This window comes from Aquila chrysaetos, chromosome Z (genome assembly GCF_900496995.4).
Source record: "Aquila chrysaetos chrysaetos chromosome Z, bAquChr1.4, whole genome shotgun sequence".
NCBI lineage: Eukaryota > Metazoa > Chordata > Aves > Accipitriformes > Accipitridae > Aquila > Aquila chrysaetos.
In genome coordinates this window covers 43,245,917-43,273,349 of record NC_044030.1, presented here as the reverse complement: position 1 = coordinate 43,273,349, position 27,433 = coordinate 43,245,917, and the positions used below count along the sequence as shown (strand labels likewise).

The 27,433-nt window shown below is 40.5% G+C and overlaps 2 protein-coding genes across 12 annotated transcripts; one reads left to right on the top strand and one right to left on the bottom strand.

Annotated features, from left to right (window-relative positions):
* Positions 1-209: 209 nt before the first annotated feature.
* Positions 210-20,679, bottom strand: HNRNPK (heterogeneous nuclear ribonucleoprotein K). Of its 11 annotated transcripts, none has more exons than XM_030005784.2 (16): positions 20,540-20,679; positions 17,723-17,785; positions 17,539-17,618; positions 16,544-16,653; positions 15,103-15,159; positions 13,575-13,618; positions 12,597-12,669; positions 11,932-12,045; positions 10,787-10,915; positions 9,981-10,288; positions 9,576-9,630; positions 5,831-5,881; positions 3,009-3,030; positions 2,849-2,931; positions 2,225-2,394; positions 210-1,428 (listed from the first exon to the last, which is right to left on the bottom strand). In XM_030005784.2, the coding sequence occupies exons 3-16, from the start codon at positions 17,585-17,587 to the stop codon at positions 1,395-1,397; spliced, it is 1,299 nt and encodes a 432-aa protein (XP_029861644.1). In that variant the 5' UTR covers positions 17,588-17,618; positions 17,723-17,785; positions 20,540-20,679; the 3' UTR covers positions 210-1,394. The 11 variants fall into 11 exon arrangements, with proteins under 11 accessions (XP_029861644.1, XP_029861650.1, XP_029861645.1 ...); XM_030005790.2 differs by having other exon boundaries at positions 16,544-16,641; positions 20,540-20,654; XM_030005785.2 differs by lacking the exon at positions 20,540-20,679 and adding an exon at positions 20,248-20,359.
* Positions 20,659-24,801, top strand: RMI1 (RecQ mediated genome instability 1). The gene is made up of 2 exons (XM_030005783.2): positions 20,659-20,887; positions 22,004-24,801. The coding sequence occupies exon 2, from the start codon at positions 22,032-22,034 to the stop codon at positions 23,907-23,909; it is 1,878 nt and encodes a 625-aa protein (XP_029861643.1). The 5' UTR covers positions 20,659-20,887; positions 22,004-22,031; the 3' UTR covers positions 23,910-24,801.
* The last annotated feature ends 2,632 nt before the right edge of the window (positions 24,802-27,433 follow it).

Genomic DNA, 27,433 nt, shown 5'->3' with positions numbered 1-27,433 from the left:
CCCTTGCCCAGTAATTTAAGAGTAGCTGCTTACTAGGACAGGAATTGCCCCACACCATTTAAAAAAGCAAAGCAAAATGTTCTACAACCCAAGGTAAAAAACAAAACACCCCCCCCCCCCAAAAAAAAAAAAAAAACAACAACCCACCAGAGTAAAAGAATCCAGGTGTAGTCTGGACCCATCATATCCATATGTGCAACACACTTGCATGGTTTCGCGTTCATTTTTATTTAGGAAGTGAAATTAAAACTTGTAAACTATAAATACAAATGCCAAGGTATTACATGAAATATCCAGAGGGACTTTATCTTTTTTAATTTCTCACAGGTAACTCCTATGGAATTCAACATACAACAGGGAAACCAAGTTTAAGTTTTGCATACAATAAAAACAAGTTACAGAGTTAAGATACCATCAATTTGTCAATTCATAAAAGTTTCTACCTGACACAAATGAAAGCTCTGAAAACAACTATAAGTCATTCAGTAATGGTACAGCAACTGTCATTTCTAACAGTGTTATCTGCATTAAGCGAGCTGTCTAACGAGGTGTACTTTACCACTGTTTACTCAGTGACATCACAAAGTTTTAAAATATTTTATTTATATACTGTCACCTATATATATATGTACTGCAAAGAGGGCCAAAAACTTGCAAAAAAGGTCAAATTTCACACAATATTTGCATTAATTTTTTTGCATTTTTTCCCCAAATAGCAAAGCTGAGCCACTGTTTTCACACTGTTTCTTTAATTTGCCAAAAAACCCCATGTAACTCCATCTATATCAAAGAAGCAAAAGAGCAAGCTTAACAGCAACTTTCATTTATATGCAGGGGGGAAAAAAAGTGTATCCATTTTGGATATTACACACGTATATCTGAGAAAAAATGACCACCAATAATAGATTCACTGAATTTATTTAAAAATCATAAAATATATCTTAGAAAAGAGCATTACATTCTGCACACTGCTCTCAAAGGATGCCAGGGACACATGGGCTACCAGTACTCTTCCCCTCTTCAGAAAAAAATTACAGTGTACATAAAGCAGGGTGTTCACAATAGTTACAGAAAAACCATTACAATTTACCACCAACAATGAACAAAAATAAAATCCACTCTGCTGCTGCCGTTTCAAAATTTCAGTGTTAGTCTTGTGCGGCCTTTCCCTCCCCACAAATATTTGTAATCAACTAAAACATTACATCTGGTGAACAGCAAAGATTCTACTACACCTCAAATGCAGAACACCTATGAAGCAGAGGAATGTTGGCTTTTTAAACCGAAGCAGATAAAAAAAAAAAGGGTGCAGGACTCCTTCAGTTCTTCACTAGTCTTAGAAAAACTTTCCAGAATACTGCTTCACACTATAAAAAAGAAAAAATAATCTTGCATTAGAATCCTTCAACATCTGCATACTGCTTCACACTATAAAAGAAAAAGAAAAAAAGCATGTATTAGAATGATTGACCATACATCTTGCATCAATATTCACAATGGCATTCTTAGAGAACAGATTAAACTACAAATTCCCAAAACATTTAAAAGTAAATAATTTTAAAAGATTAATGGCTAATAATTACAGGTATATTAATATATTTTAAGCACATTTAAATATTAGTAATCTAAAGCCAAACATTCAAGTTAAAATGCTAACAAATGCTATGATAGCCAACACATTATTAAAGCAAAACTAAACAAACTAGATCTGAAGCTGTTAGTATTTGGTAGAAAAGACAAAAGTAATGCCAGCAAGGTGTGAAATGCTGCATAACAGCCCCAAATTGATTTCAACTTGTCCTGTAGAGGCATGGTCCGTGCCATATGGCAGACTGTGATTTGTTGTCAGTTAAGTTATCTAAAAACAACAAAATCACTAGTCTTCCACACAGAACTAGACCAACGTCCACTGAAATCTTCTCTATTTTCTACAGGTTCTATGTAATTTATTACAAGTAGGTTTTTTGCAGCAATTTTCACCAGAGGAATGAGAGGACTGCTTGGTTAAGGTGTCTTCCATCAAGATTAGTTTTGAGGGAATCTTCATTTTAGTTAGAACAGAGAACAGAATCAAGAGAATCAAGGCAGAACTACCACTGGAGAAGTTCGGTTCAAATAGTTACTTAAATCCTGCCTTCTAAAAACTATCACAGAGAAGAGCAGCTTGAGAATGTACATGTCAGTTTAAAATTGACAGTAAGGACAGCATTAAGCTTCAACTTGCCTGTTCTGCAGTAAATACTGAGCATTTTGTATCTGGTCCTGTGTTCCCGTAATAGTTATTATTCGATCTTCTGAGCCTTCTAGAGGTTCATCAATTTTGATTGAAGCTCCTGACTCATGACGTATTTGTTTGATTCTCTGGCCTCCCTTTCCAATAATAGATCCTGCCAACTAGGGGAGAAAATAAAGCATTCATTTCTTGATATAACTTCCTCTCTAAAAACAGTTACAAAAATCACAGCAGTGTTTGAGTAGCTTCCATAAGTTTAAAGAGTTGCAATGGAAGCATACTTTACAGCCTCAAAACACCCCCTGCAATATTAATTGTACAAGCACAGATGGGATAAAAGTGGGAGAACAAGTTACTCATTTGCAAAAAACAAGTTGCAGAGACCATCTCTATTACTGAATATTAACAATTAGTAAAATTGTTTAGTGTCTCTCTAAAGGGAAGACACAAACACTCGAAGAATAGACTTTTGGTGATTTAGAAACACTTGTTTTATATGAGAAGTACTCATCAAGCACCCTTGATACTTCTGATTTACTTATATAGTATAGAAAAGGCTGTGACTTTTCTTTTTTAAGAGAAAACACAAGCTGAAAGCAAGTCAGCTTCACTTACATCTTTGGGAATCGTTACTTGTGTTGTGATGATGGGTCCACCAAGATCTCCATATGAACCACGGCCCCCTGTGTAAGAGTAGTCTGATTTAAACGTATGCATCAAGCCCCTTACTGACTACATAATTAAGTGCATGTCAAAGTTCTCTATAAAAACTTACCATATCCAGAGCCACCCTCAAACTATAAAGAAAAAGAGAAAGAAAACCCTTAAATAGCAAATAGCCATGATTCATTAACATGTTTTCATCTCAAGTATCATACTGTTAACTTTGAGCCTACTTTATGCAAAAATCTCAACCCCCAACCTTACTGTAAGTACAACAATGTTGTGACATCAAAGGCATACTGAGGCAGAGGGCAGACCAGAAACAAAAGGGGTGGGTGGGGAAATCTCATTAACCTCTTAGCCTGCCCTGTCAAAACCTAGCTAGAAGTAAGGCATAAAATGACATAAAGGATCCAGCTATACCAGTTTACCAAGCAGTCTCACTAATTCAGCTGCTGGTAGACAGCTCTTGACGCTGACCTACTCCTGACCCTTGCACCAAACTACATTCAAACAAAAAGATCAGAGTACAGCCTTATTAATGCTACCATACAGCTCAGGAGAGACTCAGGTCTCCAGTTTTGGGACAAAAAGTTTACCCAGCGGCTGTCAGTCCTCCTACTTCATCAACATCTTCAGAAAAAAACCAAAGCTATTAGGAATAGCTCTAACTTGTCTCTTGATTCAGACTATGCTATGATCCTTTCTATCTTAGAACAGATAATCATGACATGAGTTACTTCCATTCTTCTAAAGACACCACACACCAAAGCCAAATCACTGCAACAAGCACTCCTGGCCTCTTTTTTAGTTTTGTAGACCAGTATTTGACATCAAGTGCTTCATTTCATCTAATGCCTTCTAAGTGCACAAGACCCCATTTTTATACTTTCATATAGAAGCAGAGAATATACATACACAGTTGTGCAGAATTCAGCTTCTGAGAGACTGCTGGGGTGGCCTCTGTGAGAAGAGGCCAGGGGCTGCCCTGTGCCAGGCAAAGCCAATTCTAGCCAACACCAAAATGGACCCACTTCTGCCTAAAGCTGAGACCATCAGCAAAGATGGTGGCACCTCTGTGATAACATTTAAGAACGGGTAAAAAAAAACCCTAGCATGCACTGGTTGTTATAGATTAGCAAGGGCAAAAAAAGTGAGAGAAACAACCCTGCACACACCAAGTGAAGAAGGTGAGAGAAGAGGTGCTCCAGGTGCTGCAATGGAGCTTCTCCTGCAGCCCACGGAGAGAACCACGCTGGAGCAGATAGCCACACGGCAGCCCACAGAGGACCTTATGCTGGGAGCAGGTGGATATGCCCTGAAGGAAGCTGCAGCCTGTGGAGAGCCCACACTGGTGCAGGTGCCTAGCAGGGCCTGTGTGCAACCCATACTGGAGCAGTCTGTTCCTGAAGGACTGTACCCCATGAAGAGGACCCAGGCTGGAGCAGTTCTTGAAGAACTGCAGTCCATTAGAAACACCCACATTCGAGCAGTTTGTGAGCGACTGTGTCCCATGGGAGGAACCCCACACTGGAGCAGGGGAACAACGTGAGGAGGAAGGAACAAAGTGTGATGAACTGACTGCAACCTGCCACTCTTCATCCCCCTTGCACCACTCATGGCAGAGGAATTAGAAGAGTAGGGAATGAAGGAATGAAGTTGAGCCTGGGAATAAGTGAAGGGTAGGAGAAAGGTGTTTTTAGTTTTCCTCTTTTGTTTCTCACCACACTACTCTATTTTTAAGTGGCAATAAATTAATCTTCCCCAAGTTGACTCTGTTTTGCCCATGATGGTAATTGGTAAGTGAACTCCCTGTCTTTATCTTGAGCCACAAGCTTTTCCACCTTACTTTCTCCCCTGATCCTGCTGAGGAGAGGGAGTAAGAGAGTGGTTGGGTGGGCACCTGGCAGCCAGCCAAGTTCAACGAACCACCACTACTTGTTTGCAGAAGTTGTAATGCAACAACTTTTTCCAAAAAACTATTTACCTGCTAGCTTTTCAGAAGATCAAAATGGAAGCTACTCAGACCAAGGAGTTGAGCTTATTCTCTGTCTCTAAGCAACCTATATTGTGCAGCCACATTGCTTAGCAATACAGACCATAATACAACATAATAGAGCTTGTAGTGGAGTGCAAAATACAAAAGAATGAAGGACTCTTGCTTAGAACTTAATTCAGAGGCTGATCAGAGCTGCATAGTGCATACACATAGACATATTCCTGTCAATATTTGCCACAGGATCCCTTTTTGGGCTCATCTGTTTTAAAGAACAATCCTTTACTTGATCATTTCTGCCTCCCCAGACTACAAGACAGCAAATGAATTTGACAGCAGATGAGTTAAGCAATTACATTTGCTGTGTTTATCTAAGCTAAGAGCTGACTTTTACTATTTGGCAGTACTTTGTCATCTTCTAGACAGCATAAACACCTGATGAAGCCTGTAACTTCCCTTCCCAAAACCTATCTGATCAAATGGTGTATTTTCAAATACATTGGTAAATAAAGCGTAATAGTTCATCCACAAATAGAAGAGGCTACTTTTAATATCTGCTGTTTGAAATATGAGAAAACACAACATCATGAAGTTAATATAAAATATATAACGTAAATGCATGCATCTGCAGTGTATCAGTTACGGAGAAAAGTTACTATTTACAAAATGAAAATGGGGTGTAAAAGGTAAAAAGAGGTACAGAAAAGTTCCTCTCTTTTTGCTGTGCTGCTGCATACTTCCACACTTCTATTAACATTACCTGCCTGCACAGGCCACACCGCTAAGACAAACTGCCAATAAATGCTAAGTCCGAAGGACAGCTTTATGATTTTGAATATGTGCAAGTTGCCACTGACTATGCTGGAGATCAAGAAATTCCAGTTATCACTTAACCTGTTCAATAAAGCAGTTTTCAGAAAACGGTTGAGCACACTCACCAACTCTGGTGGCTGCATGTCATCACAGGCATCCACGTGACACTGCATCATCTTCCAGGTACAACATAATAGGAGGAAAAGAGGAAACGAATCCAAATTAAGTCCATGTAATGGAGGCTTACAGGTAACTTGGCAAGCAAATACAACACATACTGGTACAGAGTACAAGGACTTAAAAGTATGTGATTTAGACCACTTTCAAGACTTGCTCCCTTTTAATTTCACTTTGAGGAAACTGTAAGAGGTCATACACACTTTTCCCCCTTTTTCTGTGTAAACAGATTTTTCTTCTAACGAAAAAAGGTCAGGGAGTTAATGGCAGAGCAAAGCTTGAACAAGCTTTTTTTTTCTTTTAGAACACCCTTAAGTGCTATTATATATCAAAATCTTTTATTTCTGCCATGTGTTAGAAAAATCTTTTATTTCTTCCATGTGTTAGAAAATGAAGGTTTAGCAAGATTGAAACCAGTAACTGTCAGTGATTATGCCAACAGCAGGTCAAGGAGGAAGGACACTGCTTCTCCTGTTCTACCAATTAATTTCCATATACCTCATATAGCCAGTAAGTAGGCTAACAATCTACTGCTGCCTAACTATATTAGAAATTTAATTATGTTTTTAAAATGTGATATATAGCATTTCTTTCTTTCAGAGTTCTAAAATTTCAGCAACTCATGTTCATTTGTGCACTCTAACCCAGCTTCTCAAACAGGGTAACTTCACATATGTAACAGAATATTCTGCTCTATGAACTCATTTGTGCTAGTGACTACTGGTGCTAGAATAGAAACCAGATGACACACTGGCTGGGTAAGACAAAGAACTTAACTTTTACATCTAATCAAAGAAAATGCATGCAGTCCTAAGTGATGTCAAATTCTTTTATCATGATTTTTCCCTGGTTTTTAAACAGTGACCTGGGAGAGTGAAATTTTGTTACTTTCTTCCAGCATCTGCATGGATAAATAGGGAAGTTTCCCTACTTTTTCAGTAGGGAATCAGTTCCTTCACTGATTTTTACATGCTTGTTAATGTCCTATCTCTTAAATGTGAATAATGTTTTGGGTTTTTTTTAAGTGTATGTGCCTTTATTCAAGCGTTTGTATGTCAAGACATAGGGATGCACACATACATATATAAGTTAAAAAAAGATGAAGAATTAGGAAGCATTTGAAGGAGCAAAGGCACATTGGAAGTCTGAAGACACAGAAATCTGTGAGGAGACAGTCCACTTAACAGGAGACATTCTGATTTAAGTCTCTATTAACTCCGATTTAAAAATTTTGAGTACTTTGAAAATTTTAGTACTTGATCAGTTAATTAAAAAAGAGGTGAGGGGATAAAATTACTTCATATTCTTGTCCACTTCATTTTCCACCCCTCCCATTGGTATCTGTGTGCCTTTGTGTATCTGAAAGACCCCTGAGGATGAGGGTGTTAAAGAAATACTGGAAATACATTCAGGTTTTTTCAACTGTCAGAATAGCCCTTATGGTCCACAGGCATTTGATTTGGAGCCGTTACATACTGAAATACATAGCTCTGTTAACAGAGAAATAATACAAGTCTGTCCTTCAGGAAGAAGCTTCAGAACACAGATGATAAACCAAATAGACTCTTTCAACAGCAGTGTATTACTAAACTACAACTGTAAGCCAGGCTAACAGACAAGTATCTTCTTAAGTGACTCCACATGGGCAAGAGGAATTAACCTGTTTTTTAAAATCAAAATGTTTTTTCTCATCTCAGCATTTACAAGGCTGTCAATACTGTCATATTTCTGGAATTCCAGAAAATTCACAGTTCAGCATCCAGTTTTAAAGGTCCTGAACCACTCAATCTTTCTGCCTTTAGTGGAGAAGAGAACTGGCAAAAAAAGGAGATTGTTTATATACATTCAACATTTCCACGACTTTCAAGACATTCCTCTGAGAAAAGCATCTATTCTTGCCTAGAATCTATGTGAAAGAGCACTTTTGCTCTCTTAGAGCAGCCTCTCCCATGCATTACTTAGTTCATAATGATGTTGCTTTACTCTAAGTTTAAATGTTTTGCTAGAGAATGGTTTCTATATGAAACGAAGGGTAGCATAAGATGACCTTACACTTCTAGCATGACATTTCCAGCTCCAGCCTCACATGGAGACTTCCTATCTGTTTACACTATTGAGGATACCAGGATCATGGTTAACAAAAACTAGAAATTAAATAGTTGTTGTTGGGAAGCAGTCCTCACTTTCACCAGGCTACGATACTTGGTCATAAAGGAGTCAAAGCCATGAGCAGCTTCACTGTGAAGTGGAAATAAAATTGCTTTTTTGGAATGAAAAAAAAAAAATGAGCAGAGATGACTCCCAGTTATTTGTAGAAACTCATGTCAAGAAAGCCAAGGTCAACCTGACAAAAGTCAGGCTAAATAGAAGTCAAAATGGATTTTCTATTCTAGCTGGAATAGAATAAAAATAGAACACACTACTGCCCAAGAGTCAAGCTAGGAAGACTGTGCTCAACCAAATACCCAAATAAGGGCAGGCCGCTCAGTTTATATGCTCTAGCACAGGCTTTATTAGCTGCAAATACAAGAACACAAAACCTGAGCTTTGAAAACATGTAAATACATGTAAGGAATCTTGGGAGGTGTACTTCTCAATTCTTGCAGTTTCTTAACATGTACAGTAGCATAGGTAACACTTTTTTTTTTTGTATTTCTAGTAAGCATGTGACATTCTTGCAATACATATTTCCAGTAACTTACTCCCAAGAAGGAGGAAATGTGTAAGGCCCATTTAGGTAGCCCATTTCATAGCTCCTCTCCAATTCCTTTCTCTTCCATTCACTTAAATGAGAAAAAAAAAAAAAACCAAAAAACCAGAAAACAAATCCTGTCTCACCTGTCATCTTAAGGAATGTGCCAAACAAAGCCAGAGGAGAAAAAAAGATTGTTACTATAGAGATTTACCTCCCAGACACACCTTATTTCTCTTCCCCGGAAAGAGGAATCTAGGACAACAGCAGATGACTGCTGGGAAGTAGCATTTCAGAGTACAACATGGAAGAGTATCTTTAAGCCTTTTTTTAAGCTTCCATATGCTATATTTTTTTCCTCAGCAAGTACTAGCATCAATATGGTCAAATGTACCTAATTTAATTTAGGAGTCAACTTAGCAGTGGCCCTAGCTCCCAAACATTTGGAACTACAGTGGAATTTTCACAGACAGAGAAACCAGCAAATAGACAAGAACTTATTCAAAAGAGCAGTCACCTTCCAGATCAACTACAGCTCTTCACAGATACCATTCTCTAATCTGTATTATGCTACTTATACTTGTGTTTTCCAACATTAATGTTAAGAATCCTTGTATGAATCAAAGAATTTCAGAGATGTTGTTCTGACGCATTTTCTTGATCTGAAAAGCCTCCCAATTCCTATTTCTGTCATCCTGATTAAAAAAATCTAAAAGATAGTCAGTGCAAGAAAATCTGCAGGGTAGAGCACAGTCAAACTTTCTGTATCATTTTTGATGGCAGGGAGAAAAGAAAGAAAACAGATCATGTCTCAGATACCACTTACACCCCAAACATTCCTCCACAGGAGGGACCATTTGTATAGACAAAACATTTTGGTGGTATCATCAGAACGATGCATGTCCCACACTTAAGCGCATGTGTTCAGCAACAGTATCTTGAGGCAGTCAGCATGCTAACTGTGCTTATGAAACAGGACAAGGCAAATTTTAAACTCCTACCATTCCATCGTAACGGTCTCCAGGTCTACCCCTTCGGTCATAAGACATAAGATCTCTAAAATGAGAAAAAGCAGCAGCACATGACTCGTGTTATAAACTAGTTTAGCTATTCTAAATTAAATTTTCGCATTTGTGGTTCACACACAACTTAAAATTTCAAACTACTCTAGCCAAGTTCTGAATGACATAAAAGTTACAGAACTACTGACAATAGTCCTGGTAGACTGCTACATTGCAGAAATAATTAAATCCCAGTACTTTTAATACTCTCATCTAATACACATGCAATCCTGCATAATCACTACCAACATGGAAGTGTGGAAAAAAACACTGGAAAGATGTGTACAATCTCCTGAGTCATGTACAACATGAGTTTTGTACAATGCATTTAATGCAACAGCTTACCCGCCACGAGGAGGTGGTGGAGGAGGAAGAGGAAGATTACGAGCTCTGCTGCCACCTCTGCCACCACGACCTGGCGGAGGTGGTGGAGGTCCTCTGCGAGGGCTCATATCATCATAATCTCTTCTTGATGGAGGCATAGGTCGTCCACCACGACCAGGAGGCATTCGATCAAAGCCTCCTCTTCCACGCATTGGAAAGCCTACTGGACGTCCCCTTCTATCATCAAACATCATTGTGAAGCCACCATAGTCATATGTTTCATCATAGAAATTGGGATCATAAGGCTGGGCCCGTCCTTTAATTGGAGACTAAAACAAACAAACGAAAAAAACACACACACCCCCCAATCCAATTAGGACTATTACAATTGGCATATTTAATTAAATATATTAAATGTATAAAATGGATTTATGCATTTGGAACATGTTCTTGATTTCATAAAGCTGTTAAGAAAGGAGATGGTGATGTGTTTCCCATGAACTTAACTATGACAGAGAAACTGCTGTTACTTATCAGTGGCAAATAAATTTTGTCCCCTCTCCTCTTCAAATTTTGCATCTTAATAACATGCAAAGCATGAATAACATCCCACTAGTATGAAAAATGGCTTCCCTCTCCAATAAGGTACACCCCAATTCTAGAAAATGGAAACAGTTTCAAAAGGTGGTACCAGTGAATCACTTTGTTACTGGGAAAGTAGGAGGTACTAAATTCAGAATAGAAACTGAAAGATATGCTTTTCATCCAAATGATCCTTAACATTCATGATGCCAATGAAAGAATAAAATAAAGTTAATAAATATTACCTCAGAGATAAGATCCAAGATAATCTTGATACATTCCACAACTCTATCAGGTTTTCCACCAATAAGCACCACTCTATCAGTGGAATGAGGACAACACTCTTGGAAGAGCTTAATGGTGGTCTGAGTGTTCTGTTGAAGAAAAAAAAAAATTGAAGATTATCTAATATAAGTATTTTAACAACTTTATAAACCCATTAATACATTTTTAAAGAAACAATCCAAAAGACAAATTCCCAGTGATTTTAAGTGCGTGCTTGTTTCTCAGTTCTCACAACAAATTTAATTTTAAGATGACATCTTTTTTAAGATCTGTGCTGACAGTTTTGTATGAAGAGGAAAAAAAGTTCCATTTTCTCCTCTTTCAATTATGGCTCATCTACACCATCATTTAATTAAAAACTAGCAAAAGGGCCACATATCCATTGTGAGCTTATGAGTTGCATGTATTAACCTTCACATGTCAAGAAAACGTGCTTTGGATGCAAGATCGTAATATTGCTGGGATTATGTCTGGTTACCTTGCCTTTCTCAACCCATGCAAACAGGTTATACCTTAACTGACCTGAAATTGCCTCTGCCACAATGCCGAGAAAGGACAGAAAACAGGCATGTTTTAAGTTCATAGAGACCATTAGCTTTTTAAAATCTCATTCCTTCACTCAAAGAAAACAATGGTCTTCTAGGATGTAGAATTTAAAAAAAATATAAAAATAAAGCCCTTTTAGAGTAATATTCAGGCATCTATTGAATTACCATCGTAAGAGTTTGTGGAGATGCATTCACGCTAAACCATTTTGCAGGTCCAACCACACGAATAAATCTATTCCATGCAGCAGTTTGTTCTAGGAGTGACGAATGCTATTTTAATTTAAAAAAATCCTTTCTTTTTAAAAACATTATCCTACCACAAGTATTTTTCAGAAGCGTGGTAACAAGTCCTAGGCTCTATCACCAATGACTTTACTTCTGAGGGTTTGCAAGAAAGTTGCAACTCACAGATCCATCTCAGAACACTGAAATCATGTATGCGGTATGTTCTGAAGGAATTACTGCACAGAAGATACTTACACTTGTCCCTTATGAACACAAAACACTAAGCTGTTTATTTAAAAAACCCAAATCTCAGAAGAACAGGAAACAAGTACCTCTCTGAGTTCTTTGATTTTAGCACCCTTGACACCAATAATTCCTCCTGCTAGACTTTGGTGAATTAGAAGTCTTAATTCACAGTCAAAGTCGCTACCTTTGTAGTGTTGATACTGTAAGTAAGATGCATACAAAGAAAAGAATAAAATATTAGTCACATAAAAATATAAAATATTGGGGTTTTGTTAAGTTTTTTCCTCCAAGCATAATGGTATGACACTGCTGAATTGTAATCCTGTATTTCCTTTGATAAGATCACAACTAGTTAAGCACCTCACCATAAACTGATGTCAGATCATGTTTTCCTTATTTATTATATTACATTGCACAACTTCTACAAAGATTTAAGAAAATATCTATCAAAACAATGCAACAGTCTTACAAAGCCGATGCAGGACCCAAGTTACAATACAACTACTTCAAAATGTGGATGAAAAGTCAGAAGGCAAGTATTTTGAAAAGGGGGAGGCTGTTTGAAACCTGTTTCTATCCTCTACCAAAAAAATGCCAATAGGTGGTTTGAGAGCCATAACCCTTCTTTAAAAGGCCTTTATTTTTTATTTTCCAATGTCTTATACTTAAAAAGCAGCAAATCATCTAGAACCGTATAGTTTCAAGAGCTAATCTTTCACATCTAAAAAGAAACAAATGTTAAGAGACATACCTCTTCTAAGGTAGGGATAATCTTCTTCAAGATTTCTCCAATTGTCTCTGTATCTGCACTTATACTCAGGATGCTGTTGAAGGCCATAATGCCAGACAATATGGAGAAGGTGGAAAAGAAGAAGTAGAAGTAAATTTTTTTCATCATCATACACAAAATTCTAACAAGATTTATTACACAGAAGAGCTTACAATTAATATTCCCCATTTAAAGTAAACCTGTTTGCTCAATTTACAACACATGCATCTTTGTTTATGCCCAATACATATGCATGATAAATTTAAGATTAGGTAGGTCTTGCAGAGAGAGAGAGAGAGAAAGACAGAATGGGCTTTTGGAAGGGCTCAGATTAAGTGGGCAAGAAATTGACGCAGAACTGAAAGCAGAAGTGAATATTCATGTTCCCCGCCACCACTAATTTAGGATACCCTCGCTATTACATTGGTAAAACTGGCACACCTTCTCATAGAAAAAGTGGGGATATGCAAGTGGTGAACATTGTATCTGGAGTAAGGTTATGAGACCAGTTAGAAATCAGATTACTAATGGGCTCTCCAAGAAAACAAATACAAATGCAAGACAAAAAAAAGACAAAACAAATGAGAAGTGAAGGAAAGTGAACCAGAGTTAGCATTTCATCAGAAATAATTATGAACAGGCAATGTTGAGGGGAGCAAGGTGGGCCACAAAGACAGAGCGAGAGACTATTTTGAAACAATTTGATTTACAATGCAGCAAATATGCAACACTTGAAGCTGTGCTCCTTCCATTGAAATAAAATTAGTGGATTGTTTGGGTGGGCAACTCACGTAAAAGTTCAGTGACAAAAAGACTTAATGGGGAAAATAAGACAGAAAACTTGAAAAAAAACAATACACCGTCTATAAGGGGATACTATTTAATTATATCAAAGGCAGGTAATAAAATACATTTCTCTCTTTCTAATCAGGCAGTGAGGCATAAACTGTTGGGACATACCGCTCGGGGCCACTGCTGTCTGGGACTGAAACACTTGCATTGTACTGCATTGGTCATTGGCGTTCGTGGATGTTGGCATTGGGCATGGGTATTCAATCAGAAGTTGTCAAGTATGGTACCCGTTTGGCAACGAGCACATTTTTGGGCATAGCCAACCAGGGTTTTCACATGGGCGTTCAGGGGTGGATAGGCCAACGTCATGGTGGGCAACGCAGGGGCAAGTCGATCCAGTACATGGGTAACGGAGATATATGGCCAAAAAAACAAGGAGAGGGAAAAGGGGGAAAAGCAATAAATTTTAATTTAATACAAACTATACTCATTACTCTCAATTAATGAAACAAGCTTAAGTTGTTCTGAAGACTAACACAATAACGGATTGCTACACCGACTGTGGCTTAACAGTATGGACCTTAAAAATGAGTCACTTGATCTGACTAAACTACTTTTTATTTTTAACATGTGATGTTTCAGTAGCAGGCTGGCTCATGAGGGTAGACACAAAACCTGTCGAGACCGGTATTACTAGAACCTTGGGCAAATTGGGAGAGATAGTTTTCCAGACCAATCTAAATTATCTGGACTTCGGTGACATATTGATTCACTTAAAAAAACAAAAAAAAAGCCACAAAAAAAACACCCTAAAAAAAAAACCAACTAGCTGCCAAAGTTAGTGAGCATATGTATGATTCCTGACCATTTCAACTTAAACCTCAATTCTAGTTGCGGTAGTTTATGAACTTAGTTGGAACTGATTTGTAACGATAATATTGCCAAATCTTGTGTTGAGCAGAGTCTTGATCAGAAAAACTGTTGAAATTGTAGCTGATGTTAAGTACAGGAGTGTAAACATATGGAATTTAAGAAGCGTTGCCAAGTTTTATAAATACACAACATTAACGCTGAGCATGTGTCTAATCACAAGAGTCAACCCACTGTAAAACGTGAATAGGCAAGTCACGACCATTTAAAAATGCTTCCAAGTAACAGAATAGAACATTCCTTTACTGTTCTATACCCATATTTAAATCATGCAACCTTAATATTAATGCTTTTGTGCTTCATGTGCAAGCTGTTGAAGAACAGATGGACCATTTTGTTTGTTTGCTTTTTTTAAAGGAAGTTAAAGAATTCCTCTATCACCGGGTTAAGCCAGCCACCTGCAATGGTTTCAGTAGTACTGTAATTGATTCATACATATGGGGAATGGCACAATTAAGGGTTTTAAGCTTTGTCAATATTTCTAATTAGGATGTTAACTCACTTGAAGTGTGTAATTTAGTGGAATCCTATTCAAAAGCAAAGAGATTTAATATAAACCTCTCTTTCCACGAGTCAAGCTGGGTTTTAATTACAATAGAAATTGAAGAACTAAGTCATCTACTCTAATGATCAATACAAATGGCTTGTAACTAGACTATTGATGTCTAGAGTTGAATTGCTCCCATTTCTAGAAATGCAATCAAGCTTTCGAAGTAGTGCTCTGAAAGAATTGGTGTTAAATTAGTTCAAACTCATATATACTCACGTCTGTACGAAGTGCCTTAATATTTTTGCCACCTTTTCCAATCACTGCTCCAGCATTCTGGAAAATAGTTTTCAGAAGTTATGTTATGCCAACACAGCACAGACTACATTTTTGAGCTCACGACTAAGAATGGTAAATCTATTTTTGCATTACCCTGTTGGCCTGGGGTGTGGGGGCAGGCGGGCACTGCTTTTGAAAGGTTCAGATCAAATCGAAACAAACTGATATAGTTTGTCCGTGGAAAAAATGACCAACAGCTCTTATCACTGAACTTAGGAAAGAGAAGGATATTCAGGTTTTTTAACTAATATTTTAATTCCATATGGAAGTTTCTAGGCAGTTCTGCCTATGTTAAAGCAATCTCATAAACTATAGCTCTCAAAAAAATATACTGTATGAATGTAATGTAGGTCAATGATTTCCCTAATTTATCAGCTTTTTCTTAATTTTTTTAAGGAGTATGTTTGCAAATTCCAGTTTTGCACTCCAAACATTTCTTCATAACTTCAAGTGCTAATTTTGGTTTATACCTCTGTAACTTAACTGGCTTCTCAAGGCAGTATATTCTGAAAATGGTTAAAGCCAATGTTAACAGCCACCAACTTCAAGTTTCTAACATCAACAGGAATAAACTGGCAGACAGTCAAGAAAAGTAACTGCAAAACTATATTGTTACCAGGTTATTTTGAGGATTACACGCAGAAGTATTGCTTTTATTACACAGATCATACATTATATTAACGGCATGCAAAACATTTTACAGTACCCCACGTAACTTGACTATTGGTCAGAAATGCCCCACAGAGTTAACATTCCCCCATGCCAACACAAAAGACTGAGATACTTCAGAAAGTACATATCATCTGTAACTACTGGAAACACCTGAGGAAATTCATACATAGCAACTTTACTGTAACTATTTACATTTGTCAACAAAACCATTGCAATCCCGGAAGCATTGCTCACCTGTTTTTTCCTGTTGATATATTTGAACAAGTTTAGTAGATCTGTTTGGGAAAGTTACTAAAATCCTAAGCAAGTTCTTATCTTAACTCTCATATTTAATTTAAAATCACTATCTGATCATTCTCTAAACTGCTTCCTTTCCAAAGACTAATACAGTCATTTCCCTCAAAATAACAACCTTCCACTCAAATGTAAAAACACCTTGTAATTTCTATTGCTCTGTTTATCAGCAAGTACATCTTTTAAAAATAACTGTATTGATCCTTAGGGACTTACCCTTTAAAAGAACTAGTGAAGATAATTCCATTGCAACACACTTTTACCACCATTCACGCACACTTGAAATTATTCCTAGTAAATTTTCTTACGTTAAATAAAGTATATATTCTTTTTAAACATACACCCCAACATACACTTTGTCACCACTGTCTTGAGTAACACTATAAGCAAAACCAGTAAAAACAAAAAAGCATACTTTGCTCTGAAGCAGGATGCGTAATTCAACCATCTCGTCTGTGTTCCGAGATCTTTTGAAGGCCTGCTCTTCCTCCATATCTTCTGCAGGACGTTTGCCTGTAGAGAGGTCCATAGGGGGGAAACACAAACATTTATTTAACTTTCCAAGTTGTAATAGAATGGAACACATGAGAAATTCATGCTCTGTATTCTTAACACATTCTTTCCTATTAGCCCAACACTAATTACTGACACCCACTCTGAGAGCATCCATAGCACAGAAACAGGTCTTTACTTCATCAGCTTACGTATCAATTAACTGCAGAAAATCAATTTAAAATCTATGACATATGGTTTAAATGAGAATGTTGCACACAGCCAGTGAGAAATTCATGACACGCTGTTTAAAGCAGGGCAGCATCACCCACTTAGTATTTATTTATCATTTTAAATTGGGAAAAACCTTTCAGACAAAAAGCTCAAATGCCGTTTGTCCAACACTGAAATACTAGTGGAATAATACTAAAGTAGCACTTCAAAATACTGTTTGGAAAAAACTGGCATGGATCAACAACACTAATGCCCTAACTTCCTCACTAATTATGCCCAAAGAAGTTTTTCATGAAGCTTTTTAGAGGCATTTCACATTTATACTCCTGCATGTAAAAACTGCAGTAAACAAAATGCAATTAATGGATATGCTTGATAGTATTCTTACATTTTCACACTCTCCACACAAGTACTGAATACTTAACTATGAAATATATTCAAATCCTTAGTTGTAACTTTCAGCTACTTATCCCATGTCTAACACACCAACAGAGAGATTACGCATTTATGCTTCAAAAGCATATGTAATTATATGTTCTAATTAAAAACGAGAAGATTTAATGCAGAACGCAAAATTACTGCAGATACAAACACTTGATGCAGTTAAAGCATTAGAAAATACTTAGAAACATTTAAATTTAAAGAGGCTTTTTCTGAAAAGAAATAGTCCTTTAAAAAATTTACCATTTGTCTCTGTGTTGGTAAAGGTCTCTTCCTGTTGTTCAGTCTCCATTGCCTTTTTTTCTCAGGTGGGCAGGCAAAACCTGTTGAAGAATAAAAAAGCTGGTACATCTATTCTGTGAAAAGGCAAACTGTACATTGTGCTAAAGGGAAAAAGCAAAAAGAAATGCCTGCTTCTAGAACTTACCGCGATTATATATCCTTGCAGAGAAAAACTCAAGTATTCTGGGCGGGATCAAAATCCAACAGCCTATGAAAACAGCATGTATCAGTTGTGACTCTGCTCACTTACAGCTTTGATTCTCACTACAGCCAAAAACCAGAGGTTTGACCTGAGTTTTTGTTGCAAAGGTTTTCTTTATAAAAGAGAAAGCATACCCAGGCCAAACATACCACTAAGACAAGATAAAAGACAAGTCTGAAACTTACAGATAAACAATTACTGTCTGAATTACAGTTTTGGGGCACATGCTAGTTTTACGGAACCACATTTACTAAAAATTATTTTCAGATATTTAAAGTGAACATGCATCCAAGCTCCTATTTTCAATGCGTTTTATGACACATGCCTTGGATTTATTTTTTAAAGGACACTATGTAACGATCTGCTCCTGCTGTTTAGTTCTAAACAACTGCAACAAAAGTCCTATTATGGTAATTGTCAGCATTAGTTTCATAAACTGTCTGCCAATGTACTACCAGGCATTTTAGCATGCCTTCCACTCAAGTATAATAGACAAACAAAAGACAAATTACAGCTTCCAGCCATACTGGAAAAAATCTTTTAAAAATACCACCCTCTGTAGTTACATATAATCCTCTGCACACACACAGCCAAGAACCTCAAAAGCAGCTTAACTTCACCATGATTTTCTGAAATAGGTATCTTTTGTGACATGCTTTTGTTAAGTTGATCTCAGAATACTAGTCAGTCACATTAGAGAGAAGTCTAGACAAAAGAAATAATTTTGCAACTTATTCCCTTCAGAAATGTGTTTCTACAGATAACACAGCAAAATAATCATCTGCTTCCCCCTTTGTGTTTTATTAATTTCCATTGCCTCAACAAGTGGTAGCCATTCATTCTGGTATCCGTGAAGGAAAAAATAAGATGAGGTGCATCTAGATTTTTAAGCATACTCTCAGCCAGCTGTTAATTTGTAATTGTTGCCATGCTTGTACAAGCTATCAGCAGGCACTGCCTTCCCAGCACACGTTGGTCTTTCCAGACACTTAAAGTGGGCTAACGGACACACACAGACCTAATGATAGCAAAATCTCAGCCAGGAGTTGCCAAAACGCTGTTGGGGGGGGTGGGGGGTGTAGGAAGAGGTCGGGCAGACTTTTACATGGTTTAAATAGTCATTTCGGACCCCGGTTATGCTGTTTCCAACCATCCTAATAATTTTAAGGCTGCGGGGAGTGAACCGTAATACACTGATCAGGGCTTAGTCTCCCCTAGTCGCCCGTGTTTACCCGCCCAGCCAAACCTCCCCCAGCTGCGTGTACCTAAGGTGCTCTCAAGTCACCCCGCTCCGCTGGGAAAATCGAGTTCCCGCGATTAAACTGACTAATGCCGTGTTTTTACAAACACCGAAAGGATAAAGCGGCCACCAAAGGCGAGAGGCGGCGCCAGCTACCACAGACCTAAGACAAGAGCTAGGAAACGCCGGCGCGCCTCAGCCCCGCTCCCTCCGGGGCGCAGCGGCTCTTCCCGCCTCTCTCCCTCCCTCTCCCTGCGGCCCAGCCGCCCGCCGCCGGCACGGCCTCCGCTGCCGCCAGGCTGGCTCCCGGACGAGGGAGCGGCGGCGTTACGTAACTCCCGCGGCCCCAGCCTCGCCTCACCTCCCCGGCGGCGGGGACCAGCAGAAATGGCGGCCGCTGTAATGGCGCCTGCCCGCTGCTAGGCGGAGCCGGGAGCGGAAAAGCCACCTCCACCACGCGGCCGCAGAGAGATTTACCCCCCTCTCCGCCCAGGGAGACACAAAGGAGGCGCCCGGCGGCCCGAGCCCCAGCGCAGCCGGCAGAGCGGGGCCGCCCCGCCGCCGCCGCCCCCGAAAGCGGCAGGCCGCGAGGCGGGGCGCTCCCCAATCGGCCTGCCGCAGCCGCCTCCGCGCAGGCCGCGGCCGAGAGCGCCCTCCCCTCCGCCCGCCATTAATTCCCGACAACTCGCCCCGGGCACAGAGTTACCAAGGGCGGACGCAGGAAGGCGGCGGCGGCCGCTCCCCCGCCCTCAGAAAGCGCCCGCTAGCGCTGCCGGCCTGCGCCGCGCCGCCCCTCCGGGAGCCACGCTGGCTGAGACACAGGGCCCAGGGCCGCCCGCACGGACAGCCTTGCCCCGGGGGCGGGAGGGGCCCCTGGGGCCCGCAGACTGCCCTCAGCCGCCTGAGGGGCCACCCCCAGCATCAGCCGAGGCGGCGACACCCCGCTCTCCTCCTCCTCCACGCAGCGCTCGCGCCGTTCCCTGCGGCAGCCCACAGGAGTCCCGGGGGGCGGCGGCGGCTGCCGGGGGTTGAGGCCCCGCGACTGGGGAGGCGCGGGCTTCCCGCATCGCTGTGTCACGCAACGGTGCCGAGAGGGGGACGGCGGCAGCTCCCTTGGCCCCAGCGAGGCCCGGCACGGCCTGCCCTCTGTCGCCCCCCGCCCCCCGCCGCGGGCGCAGCGCCCCCTCCTCGCCGGCCCCGGCTACATCCCGCCGCGGGCTGCGCGTACCTGCGCCCGCCGCCGGCCCCACCGCGTACGGGAGAGAAAGGGGAGCAGCCCCCACCGCCAACTCGCACATCCACCAGCGCCACCAGGCGATTGGCCCCGCCGCCTCACCCCTGCGCGGGCCCGCCGCCGCCCCATTGGGCAAAGCGGCTGCCCGTCAGGGCCGGGGGGCGGCCCCCCGCTCCCGCCCCGCCCTCCGTGAGGGCCACAGCGAGAGAGGCCCGGCCGCCGCGAGGGGAGGAGAGCCGCGCCATCCGCCCCGCGCCGCCGCGCCGCGGCCGGTTGGTCTTTTTACCTGCCCGGTGGGAGCCGCGACGGAAGCGGCGCAGGCAGCGAGGGCGGCGAAGGAGAGCGAGAGGAACCTCGGTCGCCAGAAGAGAAAATGGCGCCTGCGAAAACCCCGCCTTGTGCTGGCTGCCCGGTGCCGGGGGAGGGGCGCGCCTCTCGCGATGCTTAAAAGCGCGCGCGAGGCGCGCCTCCTATTGGCTGCTGGGGCGCGCGGGGTATTTGGGGACCTGCGCTCGGGGAGCGGCCGCGCCCCCTGCACACGCACCACCCCCCCTCCCCCCCCAGCTCCGCGGCCGTGGTGAGGGCAGGGGCTGCCCCGCCGGTAGCACCTCACCGGTACCGCCTGCTCGCCCCGGTAAGTGCAGGTGGCTCAGCTGCAGGTGAGGCGGGGCGGGGCGGGGCGGGGGGAAGGGGCTCGGCCTCTGTGAGGGGCTGCGGGGTGTGACCCCCACCGCCCTCACCTCCCCTCAGCGCCCCCTTCAGTCAGGGCCCCGGCCCGCGGGGGCAGCGCCGCGCGAGTGGCAGGCTGGCGCCTTACTTTGGTTAAGTAACTGCACGGTGTTTTCTCAGTGGTGGATGTCCCAAGCCTGTCCGTCTTTAAGAGGCCTTTGGACGATGCCCTTGATAACATGCTTAAACTGTTGGTCAGCCCTGAAGGGGTCAGGCAGTTGGCCTAGATGGTTGTTGTAGGTCCCTTCCAGCTGAAATAGTCTATTCTGTTCCATTCTATTCCATTCATGCATAGCTACTTCCTAAACTAACAAGAAGCCAGACCTTATTAGCCGCTAATGTTCCTGAGACCATGACTTGGTGCTATTGCAGCCAAAACCTCGACTGGGTCTCTAGATAACAATGATGTTTCAAGCTGGCTTCCTGTTGCTGGGTACAAAGCTTTCATCCAGTTACAGTGCTGAAGTCACCCTTGTGATACAAGTGCTGATGGATCCCAGCTTGCTTCTGTTGTAGATGGGCTCTCATACTTCTGTTCATGAAAGTGCTGATGAAATGGGAGAATAACTTCTCAGGTCAATTTCTAAAGTAAACTGGGTGTTAACAGCAGCACCCACAGAAATAAAACCAAAAAAATAGGGGACAACCTACTTTTTTTTTTTTGTCCGTTAGCTTTCCATCAGTAACAAAAAGATTTCAGTTATATGTTTCTAATTAAATCAACAGAAAAGGAGAAGTCACCAAGCAGGTTGCTTGTAGAAATCTCCATACTTTCCTGATACTCCATGATGAGTAAACTGCCCATAATTTTTATGCTGTTTGAAACTTCAAATATTGGAAATGCATGTTTATTTTTAGTGTCTGTAGAAGTATTTTTAATTTAAATTGCTTCCGGGTTGTCACACTTAGAATACCAGAACTTCAAACTGAGAGTGAAGTTCTGTATAATACAAGCAAGAGACTTGTCATAACTTTAGCTGTTGTCAGAAGAATAAATATGCCTTTTTGGGTTTTGTTCTAGGGAATTTACTGTCTTAACTTAAAAGAAAATGCCTACATCTAACATTGCAGCAAGAGTGGAAACTTGGCTTTCATCCAGATGGCATGTTAAAGTTCCTTTGGCATGGCTGGAAGCATGTATTAGTTGGATCCAGGAAGAAAATAGTGGTAGTAACTTAAGCCAAGCTCAGATTAACAGGCAGGTATTTGAGCAATGGCTTCTTACTGATCTAAGAGATTTGGAATATCCCATTTTGCCTGACTGCATCTTAGATGCTCCCAAAGGAGAGTTGTCAGGCTTCTACTCCATACAGATTGATTCACTGGTTGATGTTAGCCAGCCAGCATATTCCCAGTTGCAGAAGCTAAGAGGGAAAAATACTGTAAATGAAGAAGTAACAGCGAGTACTCAGGCATTCCAGAAGCCCTGGGAAGCAAAGCCTACTCGAATGCTCATGCTGGAACTAACTGATGGGATACATCAAATTCAGGGGATGGAGTATCAACCAGTGCCAGTCCTCCACAGTAATCTTCCACCGGGAACAAAAATCACTGTACAGGGTAATATTGCATATCGTCTTGGAGTCCTTCTGCTTAAACCAGAAAATGTGAAACTGTTGGGGGGTGAAGTGGATACTCTTTTTCAGGAGTATTCTCAGGAGAGAGTCCTTGCTAGATTAATTGGAGAACCTGAAAACCTTAATTCTGTTGGACGTGCTGGTCATGACCAAATTGTTTCAAGGCCTGTGGATGAATTAGAACAACCTCTAGGCCCTTCAGATGAAGAGCTTTTAGCCAGTCTTGGTGAAAATAATGAATTTACTTTAAACAACGAAACATCTTTAGAAAGCGGATACTGCAGTAGAAGCAACGATTTTCGTACAGCCTCAGGTTCACTGACTGCACACAGTGGAATTGTTTTGCTACGGGAATCTGGAAGTCCTTTGCCTCATTCAGATGAACAAGTTTCACCTCCCATAGAATATGTTGATGGAAATGACTTTCCTTTAGAAGATGACTTTCTTCTGGAAGAAGAGGTACAAAGAGAGCTGGAAGATGCACCACCAGTGGTCATGAACAGAAACATAGGTTTAATTACTGAGAGACTTCCACATACATCTAGAAGCTCCTGCAGTTTATCTTTAAATGCCAGTTGTGAAAAAGATGATGTGAATGAAAGGGATAAGCCTGTAGAAGCTACCAGCAAGAAAAAGTCTTCTGAAAGAACAGTATCTGATGGAGATGGAAATAGTATGAGTAGCTTTTCAAAGCACAAGAGCATACATCATATCAGCAGTTCTGCAGATTTGTCTTTGGAAAATCCTCCTGAAGAAAGGCAGAATGATACAGGCCTGGATGAGAGCAGGTGTAAATCCCAGCATAATTCGGACAGCAGGCTGTTAAATGATGATCCTGTGTTTTTCTCAAAAAACGTTCCAGAAGCAGATCAGCAGAAGAATGATTCACAGACCTTTCCTTGCAGAGCAGTAGAGGCACATTTAGATTTAGATTCTCCACCTTTCACATATATTTCCCTTCTCCTTGCAAAAAAACCAGAAACTGTTACGGTCCTTAAAGTTAAGTGTTTTATTGTTACTCTCACTGGAAACCTCACAAGCAGCAATGGGTCCTGGGGTATAAAGGCAAAAATTTCTGACGGTTCAGCTTATCTTGAAGTAGATTTTGCTGATGATATTCTAACAAGTTTGATTGGCTTTTCAGTGCCTGAAATGAATAGACTGAAGAAGGATCCAGCTTTACACCTGAAGCTTAAAGATGGTTTAGCGAAATGTCAAAAAGAACTGATAGATCTCTGTTGTTTGATGACTATAGAGTTTAATCCACTTCAGTCTAAAGCCACTGTATTAATTCTCCAGGATGCTGATGCGAGGCATCTAGAACAATTGAAGAAACGTTTGAATAAATAACATGTGCAAACTTGCAGACTGTATGTTAGGAATCATTTAAGTCAGATTTCCCCTGAAGGACTGTTGAAAGTTAAAATTTAAAGTTAAATGGTATGTCTTTTCTCTTTTCAGGAAAAATAATGGAAAAGTGGAAGAAGGAGATGACTTGTTGGAGTGAAACTTAGCAGTTTGTTTCTTACAGTGATAGTATTGAAATAAGCTTTCAAATATTTCTGTCTTGATTTAAAATACTCATGTATCAGTTTCATTCTGCAAAATCCTCTGTCTCTTTGACTGGTAATCTAGAGTAGCAGAATTTGTCAGGAAATGGATAACAAACAAACCATCTCATTATACTTTTTCAAGGATGATTACTTACCTGATTTTTAAAAGGTAGCTATAGGAGACTATCAGTCTTTTCTTGGAGGAACGCAGCTGAGTAAGTTTAAACAAAGAATTATTGTTTAAATGCAGTGACTTCTGACTATGCCAGCCTGAAAACTCGAATACATATTCACTGTGCAAGAACCTGAAGTGTAGAGAAATGAAAGATTTTCCTCTAAATGTTCAGCTGTGGGGGAAGAAAAGAAACCCAACCCTATACATAAATGAAATTAAAAGCTACATATTTTTAAGTATTAAAAAAAGGCCAAATATTTTAAAATCTTTTATTAACAGAAAAGACTGATTATAACATATGGGGAATCTATTTTTTGTCATGTTAATGTTAATCAGTGCTAATAGTTTTGAACCCACAGGCAACATTATTCATTAACTCTTACGATTACTTGTCTAACCTTTTCACAGAGTAGTCAAATACTTGTGCTACAAACCTGTTGTATATGTATATTTAATGTTGGTCTTAATTTTTTTCTTCATTTCTGCTTTTAGAATGTATAAAAATAAATATATTCATGTTTTTGTTTAAACTTTGGTGGAAGCTGTTTAGTCATTTTAAAAGAAAAATATACACCTCATTGAGTGTATAGAGTATCAGAAATGGTTTAATTGGGTTTTTGTTCTTCCTTTTCCTTCTTCCCATCCTTTTCCCTTCTCTTTTTTTTTTCTTTGAAATCAGAAGAATTAAAATTCTGCTAGGGGTAGGAGACCAACAACAGAAGTCTGCACAGTGTTGATAGTGTTTGCAAAGAATGTAAAGTTGGTAGCCAGGAGAGGAATTTTTCAATTGGACTGTCAGTAAGCCTTTTCTTTCTCTGAACAATGTCTGTTAGACTATTGGGAATTGCTGTGACAGACTGTCAGTATTGCCCTACTGCCCTGTGCCCAGTTGAGACTTTGAGACTCCAAGTGACTGTCCCCAGTTGAGACTCCAACTGACCTAAGGAAAACTGGAGGTAATTTGCTAAGTAAGGTAAAAATGGAGGAAGTTGGAGGAGGCAGTCTTGAGCTTTTTAAGGCTCAAGGCATGAGCTTTTTTAGGCTCTACTTTATACAGTTTAGAAATGCCTAAATTCCTGTGTACCTTTCCTTCCTCTTCTCCCCCTTCCATCCCTTCTCTGAAAAGAACCTGAGCAAACCATAATCCCATGAGTCATCTTTGGGTTTATTTTCTGAGGTTGTTGGGAATTGTGCATCATTTAGAACTGTAACAGCAAAAGCTTTTGCCAGTGTGGAACCTATATTGCTGGATCTTTATTTACAGTTTCAGAAAAAATTGCTTGTTAGAAGGAGACTGACCAAGCTTCATTGCAAGTAATCCCTGTAAAAGGTAGTACAGCTGACTGCAAACCTTTACTGCAGTTTTATGGAAACATTTTTTTTATGATGAGTTATGGAAACTTCCTTTGAAGTTTTGGCCTTACCATGTGAAAGGAGTCCTTAAAGTTCAAGCTAAACGAATAATCCACAGATTTTATTCTACTTGTGCAAAGCAAGAGCGATATCATTCAAAGCGTGGAAACAAATTAAGTGTTCTCTTTGTTTCAGCTGATGAAGTCACACCTGCCCCTCTTTTTCTGCATTTGTGTTAAGGTTTAGTCATATCTGCTAAAAGAAGTTCGGGCGTCTTCTGTTGTCTTCCCCCCACCACCGCCTTAAAGGTACTGTTATTTGTCTGACTTTTCCTCCTTCTCCTCCCCCAGTTGTCCTTGTCTTCGTTTTCAGGATGTTCTTCCTGGAAGGCTACACCTGAGCCTGTTCTCCAGTGCGAGCAAGAAGGTAAATCTCAGTACTGCTAGCTGTTTAGAGCTTGACTGCTCTGCAGGTATTTCAGTGCAATTTTCTGGCTTATAATGATTCCAGATGTGTGTTTAAGCTTCTAGAATTAATGAAAAGTGTTGCATAGTTTTTCAGACAAGAAAATTAATGAAGTGATTTTGAGAAAGCATGCTTAGTTAAGAGCAGTATGTCAAACAGAAAATGGCATATGTGCATACCAGTCATTGGTTCATGCCTTATCCACTTTATTGGCCCTCAGAACCAACTTTATCTATTGCCATCCTTAATGCTTTTGTGCTGCGTGTATATATTGTGTGTGTATTTTGCCTCCCTGTGCCAAGCAGTGGTGCATGTCGCAGTCCTTCATGTAGTCAGAGTTCTTAGAGGCTGAATTCAGAGAACAGGCTGCAACCCCAACTGACCATGGTAGTGATCCGGAGCAGAGTTACGGCCACACTCTGGCTAGGGAGTGCAAAAGAATCTGTAGGAGCTGCTGAAGGCAATTGTCATGGCAGCTGCTCTCACGAGTTACTTGTAGCCTTCTAGAAGAAAGCAGTTCCTGCTCTTTCTATCATCTCTTCTCCATGCTATTTTACAAACTTTCTTGCTAACATTGTTTCAGCTGCAGTGTATCTGACTGTGTGCAGTTTCAGAAGCTGAATTCTTCAGGAATGTTTTCAAATTAATGGGGAAAATAAACTGCCTTTTTCATTGGTGATCACAGTGGAAACTTCCAACTAACTCAGTTTTAACATATGAAACCTACTATGTTCTCACAGTGACTTGGAGGTTATTATATTGATGATGAAAGTTTGCTCTTCCTGCCTTTCCTACATTTGTTAGAGAAAATGAAAACAATAAATTGGCTACAGTGGTGCTAGGTAGCTGCATCAGAATATCCCATTTAAAAGCTCTGTCACTAAGGCAAGGTAGCAGAAAAAAGAAAGTTCTCAGAAACTTTGCTGTGCCCTACTTCCTTTAAATGTATTCACTCTCAAATTGTAGAATAAGGCAGTGGCTAGACCAAAGAATATGTGGTAGGATTCCAAATAAACTAGGCTGGCCAAACCAGCTTGAGGATTAGCCTAATCCTGCTGGATACTAGTTTGGCCACAATGATGCATGCATGTCATTGTAACCCAGCAACTTCTTTCTTGTTGAATGAAGGTAGCGTCCTAAGGAAGCAACAGCTAGTTGTAATAATATCATCTTAAAGTACCAGTTAGGAATGTTAAGGGATTTCTTAAAGGATGTACTGTACTGCTCCAGTAGTGTGACTTCACACTAAAAGAATTATGTATTTCAGCTTGTATCTGTAGGAGAAATTTTTGCAGTAGCTGACTATGGAACATGATTAGATAGAACAG